Raw genomic sequence first — 25,431 nt, forward strand, 5'->3', positions numbered from 1 at the left:
CACATACACAAACGTAGTGATGCTTAAACTGTTATTGCTTAACGAGACAAATCGAACGTGTTTTTACCCCGTTCTCGATTGCAGCAGAGATCTATTTCCAGCAGGCGAAACGATCCGCAAACAGTTTATTACGCCGTGGCTGACTTTTACCGAGAAAAAGCCGAGTAAACGAGCTCTTATCGGAATTAACTCTTTCCTAATGAGCGCGATCTCTGGAAAACTGCGAGCAAAGCAGCTTTGCCGAGCCAAGTTGGCCTGTTTTTGCTGTTGTGCTCGAGCGTAAACAATCGAGCGCGACATTTTCCGACAATATGCCGCTCGCCAATGCCCAGGAGACCGGCGAACGACGGAAATAAGTGGCTCTCGCTTGGCGTTTTAAAAGCTTGCGGCCTGTCTTCTCGCATGTCGCGGATGTATTTCGCGGATGAAAAATGGCACAGATTTTATCATCGTGACTCACCGATTTGCTGCCGGCGAAGCGAAGTCGAAGGAAGAGAGAATAATAAAAAAATCGACGACCACTTTGATTACGCATGAACGCAAAACTTGCTTTGTGGAAAACGTCCAACTAACTCGAAACGTTTGCAGGAAAATATGACTTGCAAACAAAATGTCGTGTTAGCTCTTCTTTTATTTTTCAATGCCAGTATGCTTCTAGTTTCTCTTTGCAACGTTTGAAATTTTTTATATTCTTTGCTTCTTTTCCGTCGTTACTTCATCCAACTTAAAAAATCACGGAATCAATTTTGAGAAATGGTTTTCAGGAAAAAATACCACTTTTGAGCCTCGACCACCATTCTGTGAAAATCTCCATTGTGGTCGGCTTCGTATTCGTCGAAGCCACTATTGTCACTACCATTTTGGACAAAATTGCTTTTATCGACTGCAGTCGCGCGCATACCTTTCCCTCGTTTGCAATGACAATATTTTAATTGCCCCGTCCGGCTGATTGGCACAAATGAACCAAACGCTTCGTTTTGCAGCGGTTAGCGGCGGCCTAATCAAGTCCACCTGTGTGCAGCACACCGGCGCATAATCAGCTAACGCGGCCATTTTTATTTTGCGGACGCGCTGGCCTCGATTCAGCTCAATCTGATTATTCACCGGCGCTGCTCCTGCTTTTGTGCTTGCCGAGCGTGTGTTGTTCTGTACACACTCACACACACGCTCGCTGCCGCTATTTATTAATCAGCGCAGTGCTAGCTCGCCGGCGATCAACAGCTTATTTGATCAAACAACTGAGCCGCAGCGTAGGCAATCCGCCTGTCACGAGCAGCCTAAAAGTTGCCTAATCACCAGCGCCCTTTGAGTTTTGCTCCAGATTGATTAATCGTCTGCCTTAATTAGCTGCGAAGTTCCATCGAAAAAATTTCGGTAAAGGCGGGCAAGCCACTCGAAGCAATTTAAAAGCAAAAGCTAAAGTTTGTGGGTAAAACGCGAAGCCGGGCTGTTCTGCATTTTTCACTAAATAATGAGTGGAACAAAACGCAGAGACTACTGCTGACTGGCAAGCTTTTGCAATCAGCTTTCTTTCTTTCTCGACTCGCTCCGCAAAGAAGCCGTCTAGTGCTTTGAAAAGTTCCGAACAGAGGTAATCCCTGGAGCTTGTTGTTGCTAATCGATCGTGTCGTGATTATCTCAAAGTTCACTTCATCGCGGGCGGCTCTCGCTGCAAACCGACCGAAATTGCAGCGTAAAAAATCTGAAACAAACTTGGGCATCAGCAGAGCGAAGTAATAATACCGCCCTCGAGCGGCGTTGTGCGCTGCTGCGGTGGTGGTATAGCAGCAGCCAAACTTTCAAGTACCAATTTAACGGTTCAAACTTATCAGGCCTCGGGCTTCATTACTAGTTTGATTGCGCCGAGGCTGTAAATCAGCGGCAGTCGGACCAAAATGGCGCTCCGTCCGGCTCAATCGGTCAACAAACACCACTTTCGGCACTTACGCGAAATGAGACGAAGCCGACGCATCTCCGACTAATGGAGAATTCGCCTCATCAGCGCAAATGATGATACAAGATACAATGGCGATGCATGCAAAATATCGCCTGAAATTACATTTATGGGGCAGAACCAAACTAATTATTTGACATTGAGTTTTGCTCCACATTACACACTCGGATATACATTCAATTTAAAGCCGCCAATTTGTGCTTGTTGATATACAAACGTAGTATATGTGAACCAACTGGCACCCCTACGTGAATTGGCTGTGTCAAAATCGGCTGAAAAGGAATAAATGCTGGCCAGTCAGCCACAATGACCTGATATTCCTCATGAAAACGTCTAGACGGTGACGCAATCGCAAGAGTAACGACCCACTGAACAATAGCAACTGAGCACAGGCTGATTTCTTTTCTTACTCGCGCGCACACACCTCGGATTACACGCAATTTTCTTTCAACATTGCTCCAACAATGGAATTACTTTCCCGCCCGCCTCGAAATTTTTATCTCACCTAATCTCGTAAAAAGTTAATTTCCTTTCATGGTAATTTTTTCTCACTGTCGATGATGGTATTCTCCACCAACCGAATTTTACATTGTCTCTGAGCTCTTAAAATTTTAATCTTGATATTTACTCAACAAAATGTATTCGTGTGCCCAAGATGCACTTTGCTTTGAACACTTCCCATCTGATAAGATCCAGGGCTGCTTTCCAATACCCAGTCGTCCCGGCCGAGAACCCGGCGTAAATAAGCAAAACACCTGCAGTGGTGGCCGAGAATATTCTCCGCAGCGGCATTAATCACGACGAATCACGCCGGGCAATTCGGTTTTGTCGGTTTTCTTTCGCAGGCCGCACGTTGCTGCATTGAGGCGTTTGCGGCCGAAATAAACTAGCTCCCCGCGGAGCAGCGAGAGATAGCATGCTTTATATACATACTCTCTCACACTGTGTGTGTGTGTATAATATGCAGGCGTTTTTGCCCTCTCGCTCGGAAAAGCATCCCGCAACAAACAACCCGCGAGTGTAAACCCGTCCGCCCGCTCCTCGTAATAATTCCGTTCCTCAGCAGTCAGCTCCAAGTGCGAGGAAACTCTTCATCGCGCCAGCCAGGAGGAAATTGCCTTCCCAAATTCAATATTTTGCTGCTCTGCGGAGTGTTTTGTAGGAGCGCGGCGGGGAAGTGAAAAATGAGCCTGATCGGCTGCAACGCCGTGGAGAAAGAAAAGGGAAATTGCCCCTGGTGAGCTCAAGAAAAACCTTGACTGACAGGAAAATTTGTATATATCAGCTATGTAATCATTGTATTTCATTTTTGTTTTTAATCAAGATTTTAAATTAAATGATTTTCAAGCCAAAAACAATTTGAATCCTATTGTTAAAAATATTCTTCTTGCTTCAAAGCGGTAATGTAGAAAATTCGTGAAATTCTTGCTATTGATAACTGAAACTAAATAACCTAAAAACTGAAATATGATATTTGTATATTATATAAAAACAAAGATCGAAAATTTCGTGCGTGGAAGAAATGAATATTTTTACAGTTGTACCCAAAAATATGTTGCCGTTAAACGTTTTCGAGCTTGATGATATCTTTGCGTGTAGAATTGTAGATTAGGCGATGTATTCGATAATATAATTAGATAAAAACTCTCATTACTCAGTTCTTAATTCTGACATTCCACGCCATCAGTCGATCCGTGCAGCACTGTCCTTCGAGCAAGCCTCACTTGCTCCAAAGTGGCCGGATTTTTTCTATATAAATTGCACCTCTTTCACTCACTCAGGCCCGTTCGTTCGTGTGCATCTCATTCTGGCCGAGATTTGATTTGGCGCCCAAATTGCGGGCTCCGTTGGCGTCCTCTTTGCCGATTGTCTCCCCCGCTTTCACTCGGCTCCATTCCGCCGCAGCTCTTCTCTCATCTACCTGCCCATGAATCATATATGAGCGCGGATATTGCTGGAAAAGTGCGAAGGCAGGTGTATTTACACGCGAGATTGGAATTCGCCGCCCGCACCAAAAACACACAGCGGTGAAAAAACGTGCTTTTCGTGAGCTGCTCCACGTTTTCGGGGCTTAAAAGTTGCGCATCAAATCCAGCGGCTGCCGAGAGAAATTGATTTTCCACATAGAACAACCTATTTTCGGTCTAAAAGGCACGAAATATTTCCCTCTAAATCAACCCTTTAACAGATTAGTGTTTTCCTTGGATTTTACTGATTGTTGCACACGTAAATAATCCGTCAGCTCAGAATTTACACTGTCGGTGACAAAGCTGACTCGAATGCATCACACCCAGTTACGATTCTGCGGAGCGCACATGCGGGAACGAGCAAGCAGCACATTTCACGCAAACTTCGTCGCACCTATTCCCGGTAGCGTATCTTTTAGTGTGCAATCTTCACGCGGGTGTCTCTTCCGTGTGATATAAAATCGACGGGCTGGCTGGCTGCGTGGGCGAAATGAAAAAGTACGGTGAGCCGTTTGTTTCTCACGTTCCTCCCGAAGCAAGCAAGCAGGGTCGTGTTTTAAGAAAATCGCCAACGTCTCTGCAGCCAGCGCCGCGCCGACAAAGTTTCGCGATAAAAGTTTCAAGTGGCAATCAAATTTTCATATTGCTTCCATGCGGAGAGTCGTTTTATTTGTCACCTGGCTGGCGTGCGCGGCGCTGAATATTTCAGCCGCTTGATTTATGCCGGCTTAATATTCACTCCCCGCGCCGCGTGAATTATGCAGCCGGCGCGGATGCTCTTTCGCTTTTCTCCCCCGTCCCGTTTAAGCGTCTCGCATGTGCAATAATTTTTATTTATTAACACCCGCGTGCGGTGCACTTGGCAAAAAGAGAAAAATCGCGCACTCCGCCCGTTTCATCAATGCATTAAAACGCGATTGCGAAATCTGCGTGCGTCTGTCTGTCTCTGCGCCCGTCCGCTCACGTTGCCGCTTCATTTGCAAAACCGGCCGTCTCGCATGAATTTATTCATCAAATGCAGGTTATTTCCGATTTCAGCAGCCCCATCTGCATTGCAAATTCGCCGCGCAGCCATTTGAATAAAGGCCTGTTTATTAATTTTTTACCTGCGCGCGCCACCGGAGGGTGTGATGGGGTTTAATAGAGTGCTTAGCTGTATTTACTGAGCACTGTTTTGGATCCGCAAGTCGTGCCATTGTAATTGTTTCGTTAAAACTAGAATAATTACTCTTTTGATGAGAACATTTACACAACCGAACGCATGGTTTTTTTTCAATTTATTGAATCATTTGAATTCGAGTAGAATATTTCATTCGAGATATTTTCCATACAATGTTTTCAAAAGCTGTCGGTATACCTATTCATCACCGGCGTATTTTTTTATCCCATCGACTTCCTGCTAATTAACTCTTTAAATAAACAGCGACCTACTTTCAAATTCCAGTTATTTAAACGTTCTGTTGCGCTGCATGCGCATGCATTTCTCGATTAATGAAATGCAAACGCGTGTATGGCTCGAGTGCATTAGCAATAATAAATATAAGCCCTCGCCAAGTGAGTTTGCAGATTAATTAATCAAGGCTGTGATCGCGTACATAAAACGGCAAAAAGTAAGGCTCCGGCGCAGCGTCGCCATTTTGGATCTCACTGCGAATATAAATGCAAATGCTGAGCTAATAATGGAATAAAACTTGGTCGACGGTGAGCATTTGCAAAGAACTACTGCTCGGCTCGCTGGAACTGAAACAGAATGTATAACCGTAAAACCTGATGCGCCTGAATCGATGATAATGCGTTGCGAGCCGAAGTCGCATTTGACCGCGCCGAGTTATTTTTTTGGCGGCTCGTGTGTGCAGATTGCGTTGCCGGCGGGCAGATGCGGCGCGCTACGAATGTTACGCACGCATTTCTTCTCTCGTCTAATTTTCTATTCTGCGTGCCAGACAAAAGCAGGGATGGGAGAAAGAGGCAGCGGCAGCAACTTCCTTCCACCGCTGCGGCTGAACGCCGACCTTCCGCTAGAGTAGCTTGAGTCCACCGCACAGAATTAATGTGGCGGTATTTAAAACGAAAATATTTGGCTTATGTACTCCAGCCGTCAAATTTGCATTTTAATTAGAAAAGACCTTTAATTTCACTCCTATGCAGAGCGCCTGCAGAGTTATCAAGTATGCAACCCGCGCAGCATCTCGTGCGTTTCCGCGCGGGATGGTTGCATTTTTACGAAACAAAATTCTCGCATCCTTTGTCTAGTTTTTCACAAAGCACATCGCAATTTCCCACTTTCCACACTTGACGGAACAGCAAAGTGAGGCGCGTTGCAAAAGTTAGCCACTCTAACACCGGACGCGCGGCAGCGTCGAATTTCTTGTTCTGCCTCGCAACTTTTTTATCTTTTTATTCGGCTGTGCGCGGGGTGGCTGTAATTTTTTATTGCGCTTATAAATTCGACCCTTTATTGTTGCTGTTTCTTGTTGTTGCTGCTGCGTTATCGAGCCTTTCCTTAATGGTGGAACGTGGATTATTTCCAATAGCGTTGGGCGGCAGCAGTTAATTCATAGCCCCTTAACTGGCACGCCGCTTTATTGGGAACTGCTCTCGCTGCCGGCCAGACGTGATTTCCTTTTAATTGACTTTCCCACCAGCTGCCGCTGTTCCACCGGCTCGCCACACTTCGTTCTCTTTCTCTCTCCTACCCCAAAAAAACGTGTTTTAGTTGATTCAAATTGACTGATTCCAAAAAAAACCTGTCGACATTTTGAAACCTATAATTATTCGTCATAAAAACATTTTTAAGCAAACCGCAAAATACAAACTCAGCATAATTCTCGGAAGTATTTAACAACCTTTGAGTTTCACCCAAAATTCAACATATTATTATTAATTGCTTCCCTTTGAACGTGCGGTCAGTTAATTATTCCATCCGCCTTGTTTGTTTCAGCTCCGCCAACTGGTTTGGAAATTGTGGGCCACCCGAGCAACTCGAAGATTGAAGTCAACGAAAACCAGGCTCTGACGCTCGAGTGCGTGGCGTACAAAGCGAAACCGCCGCCGACCATCGTGTGGTATCGCGGCGACACGAAGCTGCCAGGTTTGTCAGCTCGAATTCCGTGCCGCGCGGGTCGTTTAATTGTGCTTTTTGTTTCACTGCAGAGAGAGACCTGAAAGTTTCTGTCACTGAAGTGCCGGATGGCGGTCACGTGAAGCGATTCGACGTCAAAAGTCGCATCACCGTCAATGTGAGTGTATTATTTTGAAGGGAGCATGTTATTGGCACAGTCCGAGCCTCGCAAATAAAAAGAAAGGAGTGTTAAACATAACGTGCCTGTTGCAGCCGACGAAGAGCGACGATTACTCTGAATACAAGTGCGAGGCGCAGCATGAGGCGCTCGCCAGGGAGTACCCGCTGAACACCAAGGTGCAGCTGTCAGTTCTGTGTAAGTGCGAATTAGCCTGCGACCATCCCCTGTTGAGCGGCTCTAATTTCACGCTCCGTGTTTGCAGACCCCCCAGGTGAACCCCACATCGACGGCTACTCGGAGGGCGAAACCATCCGCAGAGGCCAGCATGTGGAACTGACGTGCCGCTCGCGTGGCGGCAATCCGCCGGCCCAGCTCGTGTGGTACAGGAACGACGTGCAGGTGAATATGATGTACCACTCCAAGGGCCGCTACTCGGAGAACATCTACAAGTTTGTGGCCAAGGCTTCGGACAACGGCGCTCGCTTCCGGTGCGAGGCGAGCAACGTCAGGAGCGTCAAACCACTCAAGGCGGAGGTCCAACTCACCGTCTACTGTGAGTAGCGATTCTTTCAAAATGAGCTTATCCGTAAATTATTTCCCAAACTCTTTCCGAAAAGTTTCCTTATTACCGCGAAGCGGCAGAACGAATGGCCTTTTAGGCTGGTCGATAATCAATTTTGTCAATTAGCCCGGAGGAGGATGAGTTGCATCCTCCTCAATTCCGTAGAGTGGTTTTAAAAATATCCTCCTCTTTGCACGCGCCACGAAACCAATTACCACTTGACTAATGCACCGCCTGGTTTCAAATTGCAGTCGCCCCCGCCCAAGTGACAACCTCTGGACCGACCGAGGGCAAAGTAGGCGACACCCTGCAAATCACTTGCACCACGGCCAACTCGAACCCGCCCGCCGAAATTAAGTGGGTGGTGAACGGAAAGAAGCGGCCAAACACGACCAACAATAGGACCGAGTCGCCGGAAGGAGGGTGGGTCACGTCCAGCAACCTCAACATCACGATCCCTGCTGGAGGGCAAAAGTCGCTCACCGTTTTGTGCCACGGAAGCAACCAGCACCTCTCTGAAAACCTCGTTTCCACGCACAGCATCAACATATTGTGTAGGTTTTTCGTTGAAATTGCAACGCTTTGAATTAAAAATATTTAATACAGATCCACCTGGCGAGCCGTTCATCACTGGCTATGTTTCTGATTCGAGTGTGGCCGCAGGAACCACCCAGAAAATGGCATGCATCTCCTCTGGAGGCCACCCTTTGGCTACCCTGTCGTGGTACAAGAACGACAAAAAGGTTTCTTCACTTGCACTGCTTGTTATATATGTCTTACCTAACCTTGCTTTTGTTTTGTAGATACCTAGCATTACCAAAGAAATGGACAAATCAGTGACAGCTGAGATTACTTTCGTTGTGAACCAAACTGACAATGAAGCTCGGTACAGATGTGAAGCTACCAATTCTGCGACGGAGGTGCCCTTGATTGATACAAGAATCATGCACGTCTACTGTAAGTAGCATAAAATATTTTACTCTCGATTTTGAAGTATTAATTTAAACGCAATCACCAGACAAACCAGAGCATGTGGTGATTCGTCAGGATCCGCCGAAGCTGAAACCTGGCCAGAAAGCGAACCTGACTTGCGATAGCAGTGCGAGCAACCCTCCTGCCACCCTTTCTTGGTGGAGAGCTGGCATTCCAGTGAGCGCCGAACCTGGTGCAATCACCTTTTCCAACGGACCTGGGCTCTACGGTGGCAAAACCTCTTCGAGCACCCTCTCCTTGAATGTTGAGGCTGACGTCGATGGACTCACATACATCTGTCAAGCCCACAACGCAGAACTTGGCGAAAGCGTGAACCAAGCATTGACCCTGAATATTGTTTGTAAGTATATGATTTTGATTTGAATTTAGATATTTTACCTGTGCTCAATTCCGCAGACAAACCAGTGTTTGACGGAGAACCTAGCTCTGGAATGCGCCAGGTGACTGTCATTGAAGGAGAACAGGGCCACATTTCCTTCAGCGCAAGAGGAAACCCGCCAGAACTGACCTTCATGTGGTCATTGGACAACAAACCGTACAAGCCATCAGCACGAGCCCTCGTGGAAGGTGCCTCCCTCAACCTAAGCACCGTGCGACGGGAAGATGCTGGCGTCTACAGTCTGCATGCCACCAATTCTGAAGGCTCCTCCTCCAGCAAAGTGCAACTGGTGGTCAAATACTCTCCGAAAATCACGCCAGGCCTCAGTGTGGTGATGGTTGAGGAGAGCGAGAATGCCACTTTGACGTGCAAAGCTGACGCCGTGCCGCTAAGCCAGGAGCACTTCAGCTGGAAAAGAGGCGGCGCGAATGTGAAAGAGCGAGCCTCTGTCACCTTCGCCAACGGCTCGTCCGTGCTGAAAATCCACGCGGCCACCAAAAAGGACATGGGGCAGTACGAGTGCATAGTCAACAACGGCATTGGCGCCGTGGCCAAGGCGAATGTGACCCTGCTGATCAAGCACAAGCCTGAGTTCATAGTCACGCCAGACATTGCAAAATCTGCCGCTAAGGACGGAAAAGAAGCGCGGCTGGTGTGCAGGGCGAAGGGAGCGCCGCAGATCAACTTCCAGTGGTCTAAGAATAAGAAGCAAATCAACGCCAACACCTCTGAGAGATACATCACGGCCGTCAACAAGGTAACTATTTTACTTTTCATAATCAAATAATTTTTTCTCAAATCTTAACAGTAAAAACTGCCAAAGTTATTGCTATGCACTTGGATTTTCATAAATGTTTTTATTGCTCTTCCAGCTGGATGAACTGACTTATGAGAGCACCCTAGTCATCAAGTCTGTGAAGTATAATGACTTTGGACCTTATGAATGCACCGCTAGAAACATCATGGGATTTGAAAATCACAACATCAAGCTTGAAGTCACGTCAAAGCCCGATCCTCCAGTGTCCATGTCAGTGGTGAACATCACTCATAACAGTATTACCATCGCCTGGGTGCCTGGCTTCAATGGAGGCTTGCCGCAATCCTATATCATTCAGTACAGGAGAATCGGCACCGAGTCGTAAGTTTTCTTTATCCTTGTGTGGAGGCGCGTGTGCAATGAATCCTGTCAATTCCAGCAAAAACCAGGTCAACGTGATCCCCTTGAACAGCACAAGCCAGGAAATCACAGGCCTGATGCTCGGCACCGAGTATGAGATTTTGATGTGGTCCAAAAACGAGCTGGGTGAGAGCCAGCCAGTGAGAAATGCTGTCAGAAGTACTACACTGAGTGAGTGTTTGCCTTGAAAGCTTCTCGATTTTATTTCTTATACTAATATCTTAAGAATTAGGACCTGGGGTATACCCATGTAAAAAGAATTATTTTAGTTTTAAAAAGTTGCTTTTGGCTTCTGCTTTGATTTCTTTTCCTTTTTGCTAACTAACATTTGGCCCCCTTTGCACTCCCATTACACACAAATAACTCGCCAAACTCACACACACACACACACACAATCGCCCCATAAACTGCAAACCCCCATCCCTTCAAGTAGATTATTTTTCCTGTGTGTACAAAAATTTGAATCCTGGTGACGGCTCCTGTAAATTGACGCTTGCCTCTTTCTCTCTGTCTGTCCTGTCTGCGTAGACACGGCGCCCCCCACCTTGGCGCCGCCCCCTTCGTCGGCGCCAGGGCACGGAGCGCCGTCGCCCTCCTCCCCCTCGTCGCCGCCGCCCGCCCTGGTTGCCGGGGTGGCCTTGTGTGCTGTACTCTTGGTGCTTCCCCTGGTGGTGGGTCTTTGCTACTGCGTGTCCCGGCGCAGGAGAAAGAACAACAGATTGCTCACAGGTGAGTCTTTTCTCTCGTGTTCCCAGGGGAGAGTCCGAGCGCCGAGCACGAGCGCCGCCTGCAGGAGGTGCTCAGGGAGCAGGGCGCCTTGCCGCGCCTCGTCATCACAGCCGTCGCCTCCACGGCGGCCGTGCTCGTGTTTGTCAACATCCTGGTGGTGCTCTGCGTGCTCAGGCACCGCCAGAGCAAGAAGCAGCGCAAACCGTCAGGTGGAATGATTATTTTGCTCTCGGCCTGGTGGTGGACAAGCAATTCGCATTTTTTTTTTTTTATCAAAATGGGAATATTCAGTCAGTGCTGGTCCTCAGATTTATTCAGTTTTCGGGTTTAAAATGTTTGGGGGAAACCACACTGACTTGGTCCTGTTAATCTTTTGCTAATATTTATTTAACCTCAACAGGTGCAAGTGAACAAGGGAGCAACAAAAGTGGCAACATTGAAATGTATGCACCAAGTAGCTTCAATGAGACTGTGACTGGAGAGACTTTGAGCTCTATTTCTGAGAAAAGTGAGACTTACTCCAACGGAGAAGCTGTTGAGGAATTCATTGTAAGTGACACATTTAGAAATTGGTTACTGTCAAACATTTCTTAATTTCAATAGAAAATATTTGTGCAACTCAAACCAAGCTTGCTGAAAACTAGAATCTACATTTTTAAGTGTAAATTTTGAAATCCGCATTCAGTTCATTTAATTAAAAAAAAACGTTTATTGCTTTATGTTCCCTGTTTATTTAATTTTTATTATACTCATTTTATATAATATATTGGCATGTGCTTGAGTAATCTCAAGACACCCGTCCTTCCCCTTGAAAGTCTCAGCCATAAATCAGTGCATGTCAATGTGTCCCCAACTCACGAGTAGACCCCCCGAGTCACGAACCCCGCATGAAATAGCGTTGGTGTTGTGTGTGTCAGGAACAAGGCTCGAAGCGTGCAGCCAGCACTTACCTGATTGACCAGGTGGAGCCGCCGGCGCAGTATGCAGGCTACATGCACCCCGGCAGCCGCCAGAGCACCCTCACCAGGCAGCACAAGCCAGTCGTGCCCAACCAGGAGCTCGACCAGGAGGCTGTCTACGTCGACTCTCTCCGCAGAAACGCTTACAACCACTCTATTGGTAAGAACGCCCACGTTTCGTATTTTTTTTTAATTTTATTAAAAAGTTTATCAGAATTAAATTTCATGTTATGAATCGCTATTTTGTGGGAACTAAAAAGCCGTTTAAAAATAATATCTATGAATTGAAGTTTCCACTTGTGATAAGCTAATTAAATAAAAAAATCCCAATTTTATTTTAAATTTTAACTCTATTATCATGTCTAGGGGAACACAAGGGCTACCACCCTGCTCCGCCCCCGGAGCTGGACCCGTCTGCGTACTACCCTCAGGAGCGTTACTACCCTCCGCCCCCGGGGCCATTCAGCCGGCCGGCGCTGGGCAACGGCTTGACCCACCGCCACGTGGTGCCGCCGCCTGACGTGACCATGCTGGTGCACACGGCCAACGGACCCGTGGTGCCCAGGATGCCCCCCAAAGTGCCCTCGACGCCGACGTCGCACCTCACCACTTTCGCCCAGCCGCACCCAGCGGCCGAAGGACGCAGCCTCGAGACTGAAGGCCACCTTGTCTAGTTGTTGTGCCAGCCGCACTGAGATATCCCGTGAGAAGGAGACAACTAGCGACGAATCGCGTGGTGCCGAAAATACCAAAACCTTTATCTAATTTAACTGCGACTACTGTTAAAGATGTATTAAATTTGTAATGTCTCTGAAACGATGATCTGCAAACAAACTCGAGAGCTGTGCGCGAGACGGACCGTCTGCTCGCTCTCCTTGTCTTTTCTAGTTTCCTCTGTCTCGCGCTGTTTGAGTTTGTTTAGTCACAAGAATCAAAGAATGCCCTGTTCGCTTTGGTTTGTTATTATTTTAAGGTGTACAATTGACAAATTAGGAAGCTGTATCGTGCTACGCTGTAATTTTTGATTGTGTTTAAATTAAAACCTACATTTTTGATAATGTAATGAGTAAGACTTGGGTTTGACAAGAGATTCCCCTCTTTTCATCAACTGGATGCATTTTGTCAAAACATTTCATTTGTTTGTAATTAATTATATTTCACCTATTTTTGTATGCCCAATTTTTACAAAGCAGATTTCAGAGCAGTTCCGAGGAAGACGCGATGTGATGTGCAAAATTTCTCATCTTTGCACCAAAAAGCGATCGATATTCCCATGATATAAATGATGAAAGTGCTCAAATGGATCTCAAGTCAAGAACAAATGGTTTCGACCTACGCTTGGACGATTTGCAGAATCAAGTGCTTCACTGTTACTCTTTTGCGGATATGACGAGACGTAGAGTCACTCACACGAACAATCCAACAATGAACTGAACCCTTGTTCACTAGTGTTAAAATTACGACAGGATATTAAGGAGGGGAGAAGCATTATTGAGGAATGCATTCAATTGACACCGAGTCAGTGATTTTTGTACATTTTTAGTTCTCTGTGACGCTGCTGAGAAAATATGTCAGATTTATGTGGCATGTGTAGGACGATTTCTTGCTTTTTGGTTAATTTATTTGTGCGCGTGCAAGTGAAAACCCATTTCCTTCCTCTCACCCAAGAAGGAAGAATCATTATTAATTGAGGCTAGCAGTGGAATCGAATGGACCGTCCGGGAAGTCGTCGATCGATCGATGAGACAGAAATTGCTCACTGAATATATAGACAGCGTGCTCTTCGCGAGTGGTTTCGTTCCCAGTTTTATTGCTTCGAGAACTCTGGAGTCCCCACTGGTCCATTGTTGCTTGTGAAACGAATCATCTAGTTTATTTTTTACGTTTTTGAAAGCATGTCGAGAGAAGCGAGAATGTTAAAATAAAATGAAATCCAGAAAGCAAGCTGGAGGTTAAGGGGAGAACTCACCGTCTTTTAAAATGCGCAGATGATAAATCGAAAATTGTCTCTCTGTTTTAAGTAGCGTGACCAAAGACAAATAAAAGATGGAAACACACAAACTTGTATGATAAAATTTACAGATACGATGAATTGATGAATGCCCCAGTGATTGGGCGTCGTTTTTTGAATAAAATATGTACAGGGTATAATGATTGTTAAAAAACATTTATGCTTTGTTTCACTTCACCAAAAATTCCCTATTTCCACAATTTCCATGATAGAGCTAAGCTGCGTATGCAGTAATTGAACTGGAAATCAATCAAATCTTGGAACTCAACGATAATCAAAAAGCTATTTCATCAAAATAAATGCTATTCCCATTTGCCTTACGAAGGGAATCATCTCTGCTATCCTTATAACTTATATATAGCTATGAATTTTAGACACTTGACTATTTTTTATGAGCTTCTGATCGTTGCGGAATTGCTAAATAAGCACGAATCATGCGATTTTAAGCCATTTAAAGTATACTTCATATTGTTGAAAACCATCCAAAAGGTGTCTAAAACCATCTATATTGGCTATAAAAGCCGAAGAAAAGGCATTAATTTATAGCATAATATAAATTTTAATTTTAGCGCAATGGTTTCATTTTTAGCGAAATACATATTTTAGATAATTAAATTTACTATTTTTTTTTATTCTAAGTGGTTTTTACACATGCGTAAGTAAGTAGGTTAGACCTGTCAAAAAAGTTAGAACTGATTCTTGATTTATTTAGACTGCTTTCATATTCAATTTCCGTATTAGAATTATATGTTTTAACATATTTAAATCATTAATATATCTCTGGCAACGTGGACAAATTTACGTCTCGTTCGTTTTGGTGGTTATTTAGTAAGTTAAGTAAAGAGTTCAAATCATTTTCAAAATTGAGTGAAAATCACTCTTCGAATTCTCTATGAATATAATTAAGTGTAGACGGCTTAAACGATATCTTTCAACCGCCTAATAAAAGATTGCTCTTAAAAAACAGTGTAAATATAGTAGACTATTTTATTGGAAAAAAATCAAAAAATAACCGCCCAACTTATTCAGTTCATGCGCTCTCATTGCTCATTCTGTCATTCTGATTGCCTTTCCCGCAGCGGGAAGTTATTCAAAAAAACAGGCTTTCGGCAATCACCTCGCGCTTGGCCGATAGATGGCTCGAGAGTCGCTACTCTGCTCACATATTTACGCAGCGCTAAGGCCGCAAGGAAGAGTTAGATTCATAACAATAACAAAATAAATATATATACGAAGAATACGAAGACCAGAGTCAGCCCTAAAAGCTAGCCACGAGCACTGAATAAATTGGAAAAGTTGGACGTTAAACTGAATTATCTGATCTTCCATATAGGTTCATTGCCAGTAAGCCTATTTTTTATATTTTTGATATACATAAATTTATCTTTATGACGTATGAGACATACAATTTAATATGTATCATGCATGACATGTGGACGACATAAAATAAAATCAATTATTATAATTTCACTGGATAGATTTACATTATGTATAAATATAAGAAATTCTGATAAAATGACAAATCGTTGTACAAAATAATGCACCTCACATCTGCAACAAATTATTGAAATTTATAAAAAAAAAATCACATTTTAAATCATTTTTCTTTCAGTGATCACTTGGAGTGCATGCCGCAAATTGTGGCCGTCATCATTCACAACAAGCAAACAAGATTTAGCTTTCCTCAAGGGCTTTTGCCAACGAATCCTCGGTAGCAACAAATTTTACCACGGTCAAAGTGGTCTTAGTTTGGACGAAGGAGACAGTGATGAAGTTAGCAATGCAAGTCAGCCTAAAAGGATCTTGAGGATCGCCGTCATTGGTCTTCCAAATGCAGGGAAAAGCACCTTGATTAACCAAATCATGGAACGAAGGGTCAGTATCAATCTTAGATAAATTAATTATTGTTATGTACATAACTGTAATAAACTATCTACCTTCATCACCACAGGTTTGTGCAACATCGATGAAGGTGCACACGACAGACAGGAAGGCTAGGGCGATTGACAACACAGGAAACACGCAGCTCGTGTTTTTAGACACCCCTGGTTTGGTGACCCAAGCCGAGATAAAAAGGTATATAGCTTCCCAGTTGCATAAAATATGTTTATTAATTGAACCCGTGTTATTTCAGGCACTCTCTTCAGCCATCATTTTCACTAGCCCCTCTGGAGTCTGTCAAGGAGGCAGATATGGTTACCGTTGTGCATGATGTGTCAAACAAATGGACAAGGGATTTCCTTCACAGAAAATTGTTGTTTCTGCTCAACGAATTTCCAGACAAACACTCAATTTTAATTCTGAACAAGGTGAATTTTCCCACTGATAGACCCTTCGGCTTGATAGACGAATTTCTATCTCATTGCAGGTGGACGCACTGAAAAATAAAAGATTCCTGCTTGGTCTCACTGAGAAGCTGACTAAAGGACGGTTGAAGAGCTTGAATTGTGGCAATGACGATGAAAAGATTGAATACAATCCAAACGATGTGGGGTGGGGAAAGTTTTCTGAGATTTTCATGGTTTCTGCGCTTACAGGAGAGGGTGTTGGAGACATAAAGGTAATGATTTGTTCTCTCAATTTCAAATTACAACAATTGGCTCGTTTAGGAGTACATGATCCAAAACGCTAGACTCTCGCCGTGGCTGTTCGATTCCGGCACTTTTACAGACCAGCAAAGCCAGCAATTGGTTGAAGACGCAGTGAGGGAAAAGTTGCTCGATAATTTGCCCCAGGAAATTCCATACAACGTCTCTTCAAAAATGGAGTTTTTCGCTCACACTGATGCAGGTAATAAAGAAGACCTTTAACAAGCATTGTTTACAAATTTTACTCCAATTTTCCAGGACTTCTGTGCATTTCCGTCGTTGTCATTTGCAAGTTTAAGAGACATCAGAAGATGCTGTTGGGGCACGGAGGCAATCGGGTCCGCATTATAGCTAAAGAGGCAGAGCAGTCTTTGGCCAATTGTTACAGATGCCCTGTCAAACTGAATATTGTAGTAGAATGCAAAGAAGATCTTACTAGTCGGCCACAGAGAGAACCTCCTAAGAAAGGTCTGCTTGAAGAGTGATCCAGTGACTTTTCAATAAAATCACTCTTTTGTTATTTAAACTTTGGTGGTTTTAAATTATGTGTGCCTCTTTATTGTTTCATTTTGTGGAAACTGTCATAATTTGCATTATTAAATTTTAAGTTGCGTTCATAAAGGGAAAAACGCTTTGACAGTTGTAATTTTCAATATTGAAACAAAATCTTAAGTTTAAATATATTCCAATTTAATCAACACAGACTTTGAACTTTTGTGTTTATTCTTTACATTGATTAAATTGTAGCATTTTTATCAAGTGTATTTTCAAACTAAAAGAAAAGAGCAGAAACGGAAATTATCCAAATTAATGTCATTATTTGGACTCAAAACAAAGATAATAATAACATGGTATCAATTGAGCTGTCGTATATTTCGCGGGATGTCGATGTGCTCTCAGATAAGGTTTTTTACTATTATATTTTTATTTATCTCTAAAACAAAAATATTATTTACAATCTACAAATTGTACAAATCTATATAAATGCACTAGCGTATTTTAACGTATTGAATGGCACTAACACCATGGCAAACCTTTGAAAATTCGCTGACTGCAAGGCCAAATAATAATAATTAATAAGCTGTCTCAATCGCACTTGTAATGCATTCTCAAACCCTGTCATGTCCATTTAAATGTTCTTAGCGTTCTGTGTATATCAGCACAGGACGCGCGCGATTAGAATACAATAATAATTAATTCGATCAAAGACGTGAGAGAGAGAGAGAAAAGAATATAATCAAGAGGTCGCACAATCAAGCTAAATGATGTCACGTTCCAGCTACGGAGGCACGATCGAGGCGATCCGATTTATTATTTTCTCGCTTTCCTCCGCGGCTCGACACCTCGGCAGAATACCAATTCGTCAAGTTCACATTAGTAAATATTATAATATACACCCGTTGTATGTACACGCGACGCAAATGGTGCAATGCCGTAAATAGAGTGCGGCGCAATTGCAGGACGGCTGCCTCTTTTACTAATGAGCAATAATAAGAGTTAAAAAAAGAAAACTCGAGATCGGAAAGGCAACCATTCAGGCTCTTGAGACGAGAATAAAAAGGTAGGAACATTTTATGCGACTATGGCGACTTTTCCAGTCTTTGAAAAGATTTCCTGCAGACGACGGGACGGGAAAGTCGTGCGCGCCGTGTTGATTCGAATCGTACATTACATAGTTCAACTTCTCGCCGCTCGCACATTCTGGTGCGCTGATCAGTTGCAGAGTTGACTCACACCGATTCCGACACCCGCACCAACACTCGTTGTCCCGAATCGAGTCCACAGAAGACACAACAGCAGTGCGACTCCCCATGCAGCCGCCCGCCGTTTGGTCAATGTTGTGAATAGAGCGCCGCCGAAGAATCGAGTGCCGACCACCCGCTACCGAACGCATCCTTGAATGAATCGGGACTTCTGAGACTGGAGCTCTGCTGAAAGACCCGAAGCACCAACCAATCCACCAGCCGAACTGCATCTGTGCTCGGTATGTAAGTCGGCCGTCGACGATTCGACACAGTGCCCGCGGAGGCGCCGAGCCGTCTCGGCGCCGCCGTGGCCTTTCTCCGCGGCCGACTCTCTTTTACTTGGGTGCGTATGCACCCAGAGGTGGGCGTGTCTTCGTTCAGTTCGCCTGTGTTTTCCTCTTGAGGTCACCATACCCGTAGGAGACCCAGTTTCTCGTTTTGGCTGCCCAGGCTATAAAATCGGAATTCGACTTAACCTGTTGATTATCACAGTGCCTCTGTTCGAATTTTCAACAAGAGAATATATGGATGGAGTCCCAAAATTTGTGCGCATTTAGGTGCATTTTTTTCCTGTGTTTTCAGGCTAATGTTTGATGTTTGTTTGGTGGTTTCAAACTATTTTTTTTCCTGAAACCTAATTTTCTAACTTCTTTCTCTGCATTATCCATTTAATCAGGTTTCAAGTTTTTCATTATTTGAGGGAACATAAACAATAGAATAGCGTGATAGCAATCGACTATACTGGTAATTCGGCATGAGCGCTTTTATTGTTAGTGCGGGTTTTTGTAGATTGCGTTTGGCTGTCATGGGATCGTTGCACAAGGGTCAAGAGAGTTTCCATATTTAGTGACTGAGGAGATTATTTATTTACTAAGAAGGGTGCATTGAAATCTTGAAACCATTTTTGGGTGTTTAGATTCAAATTTTGATTTTTATTACAGGCTAATAGAAGGGGCAGTTTAAAATATACATATGTAACACCATATCAATTATGAACTTATTTAACGCTTGTGAATTAATTTTATTTCAGTTAGCGGATATAATCAACAAACAACAAAATGCCACTGTTTGGAAAATCGCAGAAGAGCCCTGCAGAGGTTGTGAAATCATTGAAAGAGGCTGTGACCGCGTTAGAGAGAGGCGACAAAAAGGCTGAGAAGGTATGAATATATCGGACAACTCCAAAATCAACTACATTTAAAAATTTCTCTTTGCCAAGTGTATATTTTGGACAATTCCTAAAATTTAAAATGACAGAAATACTGCTTTAGTTCCTCCTTTGACATGTAAAGTGAAAATCAAACTATCAGGCCCAACAGCCAAATTTTTATTCAGCAAGAAACTTTACGCCCTAATCGTGCATGGATCGGAGAAAATCTGCTTTTTACATATCGCCTAAGGCCAGTAAAATCCGGCCTGGTGTGAACTCTCATTTGCAAATTAAATCGCGTCCCTGTGTCGTTTGGCCTTGAGAGATTACCAAGGCAAAGGAGTTTCTTCGTTAGATGGCTGATGTTAATCTGTCGAATTTCAGGCACAAGAAGATGTGAGTAAAAACCTAGTGCTCATAAAAAACATGCTTTACGGCACCTCAGACACGGAGCCTCAAACCGACATCGTGGTCGCACAGCTCGCGCAGGAGCTCTACAACAGCAATCTGCTGCTGATGCTAATCCAGAATTTAGCTCGGATCGATTTTGAGGTAATTGCAAACCATAAATAGACGAAACAAAATGACAGACGTCTCGCGTTCCTCGCGCGTGATTCACCTGATATCGTTGCGACGTCACAAAGCGGAGTGATTAACCCGCAAACCATTCAATATTCTAAACAGCGCATTCACTTGCAGGGCAAAAAAGATGTGGCCCAGGTGTTCAACAACATTCTGCGGCGCCAGATTGGCACGCGCTCGCCAACGGTCGAGTACATTTGCACCAAGCCAGAAATCTTGTTCACGCTGATGCGCGGCTACGAGCACCAGGACATCGCGCTCAACTGCGGCACCATGCTAAGGGAGTGCGCCCGCTACGAGGCCCTGGCCAAAATCATGCTCTACTCAGACGATTTTTACAACTTCTTCAACTACGTCGAGGTGTCCACGTTTGATATTGCCTCTGATGCCTTCTCCACCTTCAAGGTACGTTAATTGGCACTAAACTTGATTAAGTTACCGTCTCTCTTTGCGGAGCCTTAACTCCGAAATGTCTCCCAGAAACAATACTTCTAAAAGTGATAGTTCTTTTCATTGCTATGAATATGAATTATAAACGACTTAATATATTTTTCTGAGTTACTAACTAAGATTAAATAATGAGTACTAATCATGCCATCTTTAGCCAGTAATTAAAATCGTTTTAATCCCTTTTATATCACTAAAACAGATTGAAAGCGTCTTAGACTAAAATGATCTAATTATGTTGGCTTTGGCTGCAATTAACAAAAACGTAGATGTCTCAGCCACAACATTGAAGGCAGCGACGGCTGGCCATTTTCACCGGCGGCTGGCGCGGCCGACAATATTTTAAACGTCAAATTTGATTGTGCTTATTAGCTCGAAGGGCCGGAAGACATTTTTTTCTCCTGCACTTTTTAATTTTTGACCCTTTCTCACTGGCGGCTGCCTACGTGACCCAAAATTTTCCGGCTGGCGCAGCGTGGTTGGCTGAGACCTTTAAATATTGCTAATTATAAAATTGGCCTGTTCTGCAGTTCTGATGAATTTTAAATCTCTCATCGCAAATTTCTAAGGCTCATTTAAAATTATACCACATGTTTAACAAGACTGATTTCTGTTTTAGGAGCTGCTGACCAGACACAAAATTTTGGGAGCCGAGTTCCTGGAAGCAAACTACGACAAAGTGTTTGGTCACTATCAGAGGCTGCTCAATTCAGAAAACTATGTCACCAGACGCCAGTCGCTTAAACTTTTAGGAGAACTCCTCTTAGACCGACATAATTTTTCTGTAAACACTTTCGCCTGCCGCACACAAACATCAACCATTGACTCTTTGTTGTTTGCAGGTTATGACGCGGTATATATCAAATCCAGATAATCTCAAGCTTATGATGAATATGCTGAGAGAAAAGTCAAGAAATATTCAGTTTGAAGCCTTCCACGTTTTTAAGGTAAGTTACTTCACTGATTTAATGAAACACAAGCTCTAAATTGGTTTTGTTAACATGTAAGATTGTCTTATGTTAATGATAATGAATAATGATAAGAATGCAAGTTTTCAAAGTTGTTTCTTTATCAAAGCAATGTTTTCTTCAACTTGGAGACAAGTGTGAAGTTGAAAGCAATACATTTATTAATGTCAGCATAAGAAAAGCTAGTAAATAACTTGAGGGTTTTTGAAAAAATACGAGTCCCAAACCAGTCCATTTAAATGAATCAAAATTTACATTTAGGAAATTAACATAGCTTTAACAATTCCTTCATTCTACTGGCTCTTTGCTTTGTTTATTTTTATATCATTGAAATTATTTCTTGGACTAATTAGCTTTGCTTTCAATGAAACCATTTTAAATCTAGATCTATACATTTTGTTGTTCCGGTGAAATTATTCAATAAGCTGTATTTTATGCTTGCAGGTATTTGTGGCAAACCCCAACAAGCCAAAGCCGATCCTGGACATTTTGCTGCGCAACCAGGACAAGTTGGTCGAGTTCTTGACGAGGTTCCACACAGACCGTTCAGAGGATGAACAGTTCAACGACGAGAAGGCCTACCTCATCCGGCAAATCCAAGAGCTGCGCGCCGTGCCCGACCACTAGCACTGGAGGCCGTCTTATTTGGTTACCACTCCACGCCTCCCAGCCTTGGATAAGAGTCTGCTAATTATCACGACTAATTCCAAGTAATTTAAAAAGAATCAGCACGCTCTAAACCCTATCACCCGTTCAAGAACAGAAAACCCGATACGCAATATTATCTTACAGTTAGGCTTCCTGCAAGACAGCAGTTTCATTAACAACAATTGTAGTTGTAAGAGTCAATTAAAAGACAGTTAGTGACGTCCGGACTCGATGGAGAAAGTAGCGCGATTTTTTTATAATTCGTTTTGCGTACAATATCTTCCGAAATGTGTAGTGCTTGAAAACCTGGGTTCAATTGGTATAATTATTATTTACTATTTATAATGTTGTTGCGTAGTTTTAGTTGCGTATATTGCTGGAGTGTCAACACTTCAAAATCTTCCGATACGAGCTAAGCTGGATGCACATCAGCAACGACTTCTGTTCGGTGGGTTCAGATGCCAATTTACTCTGAAGCACAAGTTTACATGATTACAGGGATTCAATTATTCATCAATTAGAACTTTGATTGGGCTCGTGATTTGCATCCTTCTGGCTAACGATTTTCGTATGGATATAAACGAAATTTTAAATCAACTACAAAAGAGAACCCCCTGCAAAATTGCTCAAACGAGGTACCCTCCAATAGCACCAAATTTCTCTCGAACCCTCTCAACTTATCGATAAATAATAACACTACACTTATCTTCAATCCAGACTCTTACCAAGTATTCTAAACGTACGTCGAGAATTACTTACTGTCATGATATGAAGTAGATCAGCTGTACTAAGCATTAAGTGGTAGTCGTTAATTATCAAAATTACCGCAGGTGAAAATAAATCGGATCTTTGTTTCGTTTTCTAGAAGTCGAAATACAAAGGAAACCAGAGAAAGAGTAAACAATGCACTCCATTTTTGTATAGTTCAACATGATGGAATGATGTATATTATTTTTTTAAGCCGCTAATATTGTGCATCTGAATGACGCTTAAAACATTTTTATTTACGGCCCCGAAAAGAAATTTCATTAGAGGAAATATGGTGCCTATTGCTGCTTCTGAGACTTGATTTCTGAAAGAGCGATAGAACTAACGAGTAAATAGCAAATCGATCGGGCTCAATAGCAAACCTACCAGATAATTTGGTGCTTGGCACTGTTTTCAGAAAGGCAAGTGTTATACCTGAGCTGAATAATGATTGGAATATTGTCGAAACCCCGATTTGCTTTTATAGTGTATTTTGTATGAGGTTGAAAAGCTGACTAGTGAAGGTTTTTTTTAATTGTTGCTTTCTCTCCACTTGTATGGACTAAATTAATTGTGTCTAAGAAATTGTACTGCGCTCACTTCTGTTAGCAACCGTATCATAGCTATCTTCCAAGGCTACTCTTTTGTAAATTATTCATTGGGGTCGGTATTACAGAAGAATAATTAGCGCTCCAGACTAATCTTTACTATTACAACAAAGACAGATGTACATTTAATTTCAAATCGATGTTTGCAAGACCAAATGATTTCAACAGTTAAAGAAATTTCAAATGTTATGAGAACATGATGCTGGTGATACTATTTTCTTGAGGAAAATCTTTATACTTAATTAATATGATGGTAAAATGAAATGCAACAACCTAAAATTCCGCGATGAATGTCAAAACGTTGTTATCATTATTTTAGCCTCCACCGTTTTTAAAGTAAACAAAGAAAATATGCCGTGTGCTCTGTAGGGACGCACGTTAAGCACTTTGTATGTCTAAATTTTAATTCCACGTAAATATTTTCTGTTAGTCGTCAATTTCTTTTGAATTAATTTTATCATTAAATTGTTGTTAAAGCATCAATTATCAATTGCTATATTATTGTAAATATTCAGGAAATAAAAGAAAATGCGGAAAGCTGTGGAGAGTAACGCACGTTGCTTTTATTTTCCAATCACAAAAATCACACTTCAAAGTGTATTAATTATTCGCTGGCGTGTTGCTTGATCCAATCGAGGTAGTACGACACTTGAGTGTACACCCCAACCCCTTGGCCGCAGGGCTTGTTACCATCCCTCCAAGAGGTAATGCCGAATACTTTTCCGTTAGCCAAAAGTGGACTGCCAGAGTCCCCCTGATTTATTAAAGTTTTAATTAGTTTCATCGGTTGTTGTTTCGTTAAATATTTTACTTCGCATATTCCTGATTTTGAACTGTCCGTGCAAAACTGGGTTGTATGAATTTTTCCTATGAGATCACTGCAGTCCCACGAATTCAGAACACTCATGTCTGTTTCTTGCAAAGTTGTTGCGCCCGGTCCTAGGTGCTAAAACCAATGATTTTTATTAGCCGGAAATTTCTACAGAGACAATATTTATATAATTTTCTTTTAGTTACGCAATAAACTAATTAAAATGTGGCTCCTAAACCATAAAACCACTAAACGATAAGTAGAATATGAAATTTACAGCAAAATTGTGACAATCTTATTGCGAGTTGGGAACAAATATGTAGAGATAAATTTTAAAAGTACCACTTTCCGGCCCCAGCCTACTGCAGTTGCAATCGCTCCAGTTGGCAAAGTTTCTCCATTTCCAGGTAGCTCAGCGACAGCTTCTCCGTCTTGGAGAATAAATTTGGGCTCCACCTAAAATTCAAGTTAAAGGAATACTGCTCTCTAAAAGTGTCATCGCTATCACTTTCCTTCAAGACAGCGATGTCATTGGCAATTAAATCAGAAACGTTGTATTTTTCATGGACCTCTATTTTCGTAACTTTATACTTGCGACTCTTTTTATTTCTGAGGTTAGTCACTGACGAGATTACTTTTAGGTCTTCGATGTCTCTGGAACTATTATTTAAGGCGAAATATATATTATTTTGATTTTGATTGACTTAATTTGGGTCAAGTAAAAACCTGTCAACGCAGTGGGCAGCAGTTAAAACATAATTCTTGTTCAAAATCGCAGCTCCGCAAATGTGGTAGCCACTATCTTGAATTGATACCTGTAAATACATGCTTTAGTAATTAAAAACAATTTGAACAGGCAACGAAAATCTTACCAGTGAAGGATATTTCAGTTCAGGCACCTCCTTCCCATTGACTATGCGCAAGCCATCTAGAACTTTGGCTTTAAAAAAATGCTATTTTGTTTAATATTCAAAAAATTAAATCGAATGTCGCACACCATTTGCTTTCAGTATGAACAGGGAATACAAAAGAACAAGTATGTTGAACATAGTGCGTCAAAAGGATGTCACGCGAGCTAGAGTTGACGTGGAAGTGAGGGTTGCACGCCTTTTTTCCGCAATTTGTTTTTCCAAATTTGATAACAGAACGAGGAAAGACATAAAT

The 25,431-nt window shown here is 42.7% G+C and overlaps 4 protein-coding genes across 8 annotated transcripts in view; 3 read left to right on the top strand and 1 right to left on the bottom strand.

Moving 5' to 3' along the window:
• The window catches only part of sns (sticks and stones), a 169,148-nt gene extending 155,019 nt beyond the window's left edge, over positions 1-14,129 (top strand). For 2 of the 4 annotated variants that reach the window (XM_065491568.1, XM_065491569.1), the window contains exons 4-18: positions 6,863-7,012; positions 7,075-7,160; positions 7,256-7,358; positions 7,426-7,716; positions 7,977-8,279; positions 8,332-8,468; positions 8,529-8,682; positions 8,744-9,058; positions 9,115-9,854; positions 9,970-10,235; positions 10,294-10,445; positions 10,803-11,003; positions 11,404-11,552; positions 11,921-12,122; positions 12,329-14,129. In XM_065491568.1, coding sequence (XP_065347640.1) covers positions 6,863-7,012; positions 7,075-7,160; positions 7,256-7,358; positions 7,426-7,716; positions 7,977-8,279; positions 8,332-8,468; positions 8,529-8,682; positions 8,744-9,058; positions 9,115-9,854; positions 9,970-10,235; positions 10,294-10,445; positions 10,803-11,003; positions 11,404-11,552; positions 11,921-12,122; positions 12,329-12,636 — 3,557 coding nt within the window. In that variant the 3' untranslated portion in view covers positions 12,637-14,129. Of the gene's footprint in view, positions 1-6,862; positions 7,013-7,074; positions 7,161-7,255; positions 7,359-7,425; positions 7,717-7,976; positions 8,280-8,331; positions 8,469-8,528; positions 8,683-8,743; positions 9,059-9,114; positions 9,855-9,969; positions 10,236-10,293; positions 10,446-10,802; positions 11,004-11,029; positions 11,213-11,403; positions 11,553-11,920; positions 12,123-12,328 lie in introns of all 4 variants that reach the window. The other 2 variants (XM_065491571.1, XM_065491570.1) reach the window with 2 other exon arrangements.
• Positions 14,130-15,161: 1,032 nt separating this feature from the next.
• On the top strand, positions 15,162-17,087 carry LOC135943644 (GTPase Era, mitochondrial). Its single transcript, XM_065490290.1, has 7 exons — positions 15,162-15,317; positions 15,586-15,848; positions 15,925-16,049; positions 16,108-16,282; positions 16,342-16,533; positions 16,583-16,763; positions 16,820-17,087. Coding segments are annotated over exons 1-7 (1,164 nt in total). The 5' UTR covers positions 15,162-15,316; the 3' UTR covers positions 17,047-17,087.
• A 1,179-nt stretch (positions 17,088-18,266) lies between these two features.
• Mo25 (calcium binding protein Mo25) lies at positions 18,267-24,007 on the top strand. 2 transcript variants are annotated; one of them, XM_065491354.1, is made up of 7 exons: positions 18,267-18,545; positions 19,337-19,466; positions 19,841-20,008; positions 20,156-20,443; positions 21,105-21,269; positions 21,328-21,432; positions 21,898-24,007. In XM_065491354.1, exons 2-7 carry the CDS (start codon positions 19,365-19,367, stop codon positions 22,078-22,080), a joined length of 1,011 nt encoding a protein of 336 aa, XP_065347426.1. In that variant the 5' UTR covers positions 18,267-18,545; positions 19,337-19,364; the 3' UTR covers positions 22,081-24,007. The 2 variants fall into 2 exon arrangements, with proteins under 2 accessions (XP_065347426.1, XP_065347427.1); XM_065491355.1 differs by lacking the exon at positions 18,267-18,545 and adding an exon at positions 18,574-18,863.
• Positions 23,996-25,390, bottom strand: LOC135944427 (chymotrypsin-1-like). Its single transcript, XM_065491356.1, has 7 exons — positions 25,265-25,390; positions 25,140-25,207; positions 24,994-25,082; positions 24,789-24,927; positions 24,610-24,723; positions 24,268-24,402; positions 23,996-24,210 (listed from the first exon to the last, which is right to left on the bottom strand). The coding sequence occupies exons 1-7, from the start codon at positions 25,314-25,316 to the stop codon at positions 24,061-24,063; spliced, it is 747 nt and encodes a 248-aa protein (XP_065347428.1). The 5' UTR covers positions 25,317-25,390; the 3' UTR covers positions 23,996-24,060.
• Positions 25,391-25,431: the final 41 nt, after the last annotated feature.

This window comes from Cloeon dipterum, chromosome 4 (assembly GCF_949628265.1).
Source record: "Cloeon dipterum chromosome 4, ieCloDipt1.1, whole genome shotgun sequence".
NCBI classification, from domain to species: domain Eukaryota; kingdom Metazoa; phylum Arthropoda; class Insecta; order Ephemeroptera; family Baetidae; genus Cloeon; species Cloeon dipterum.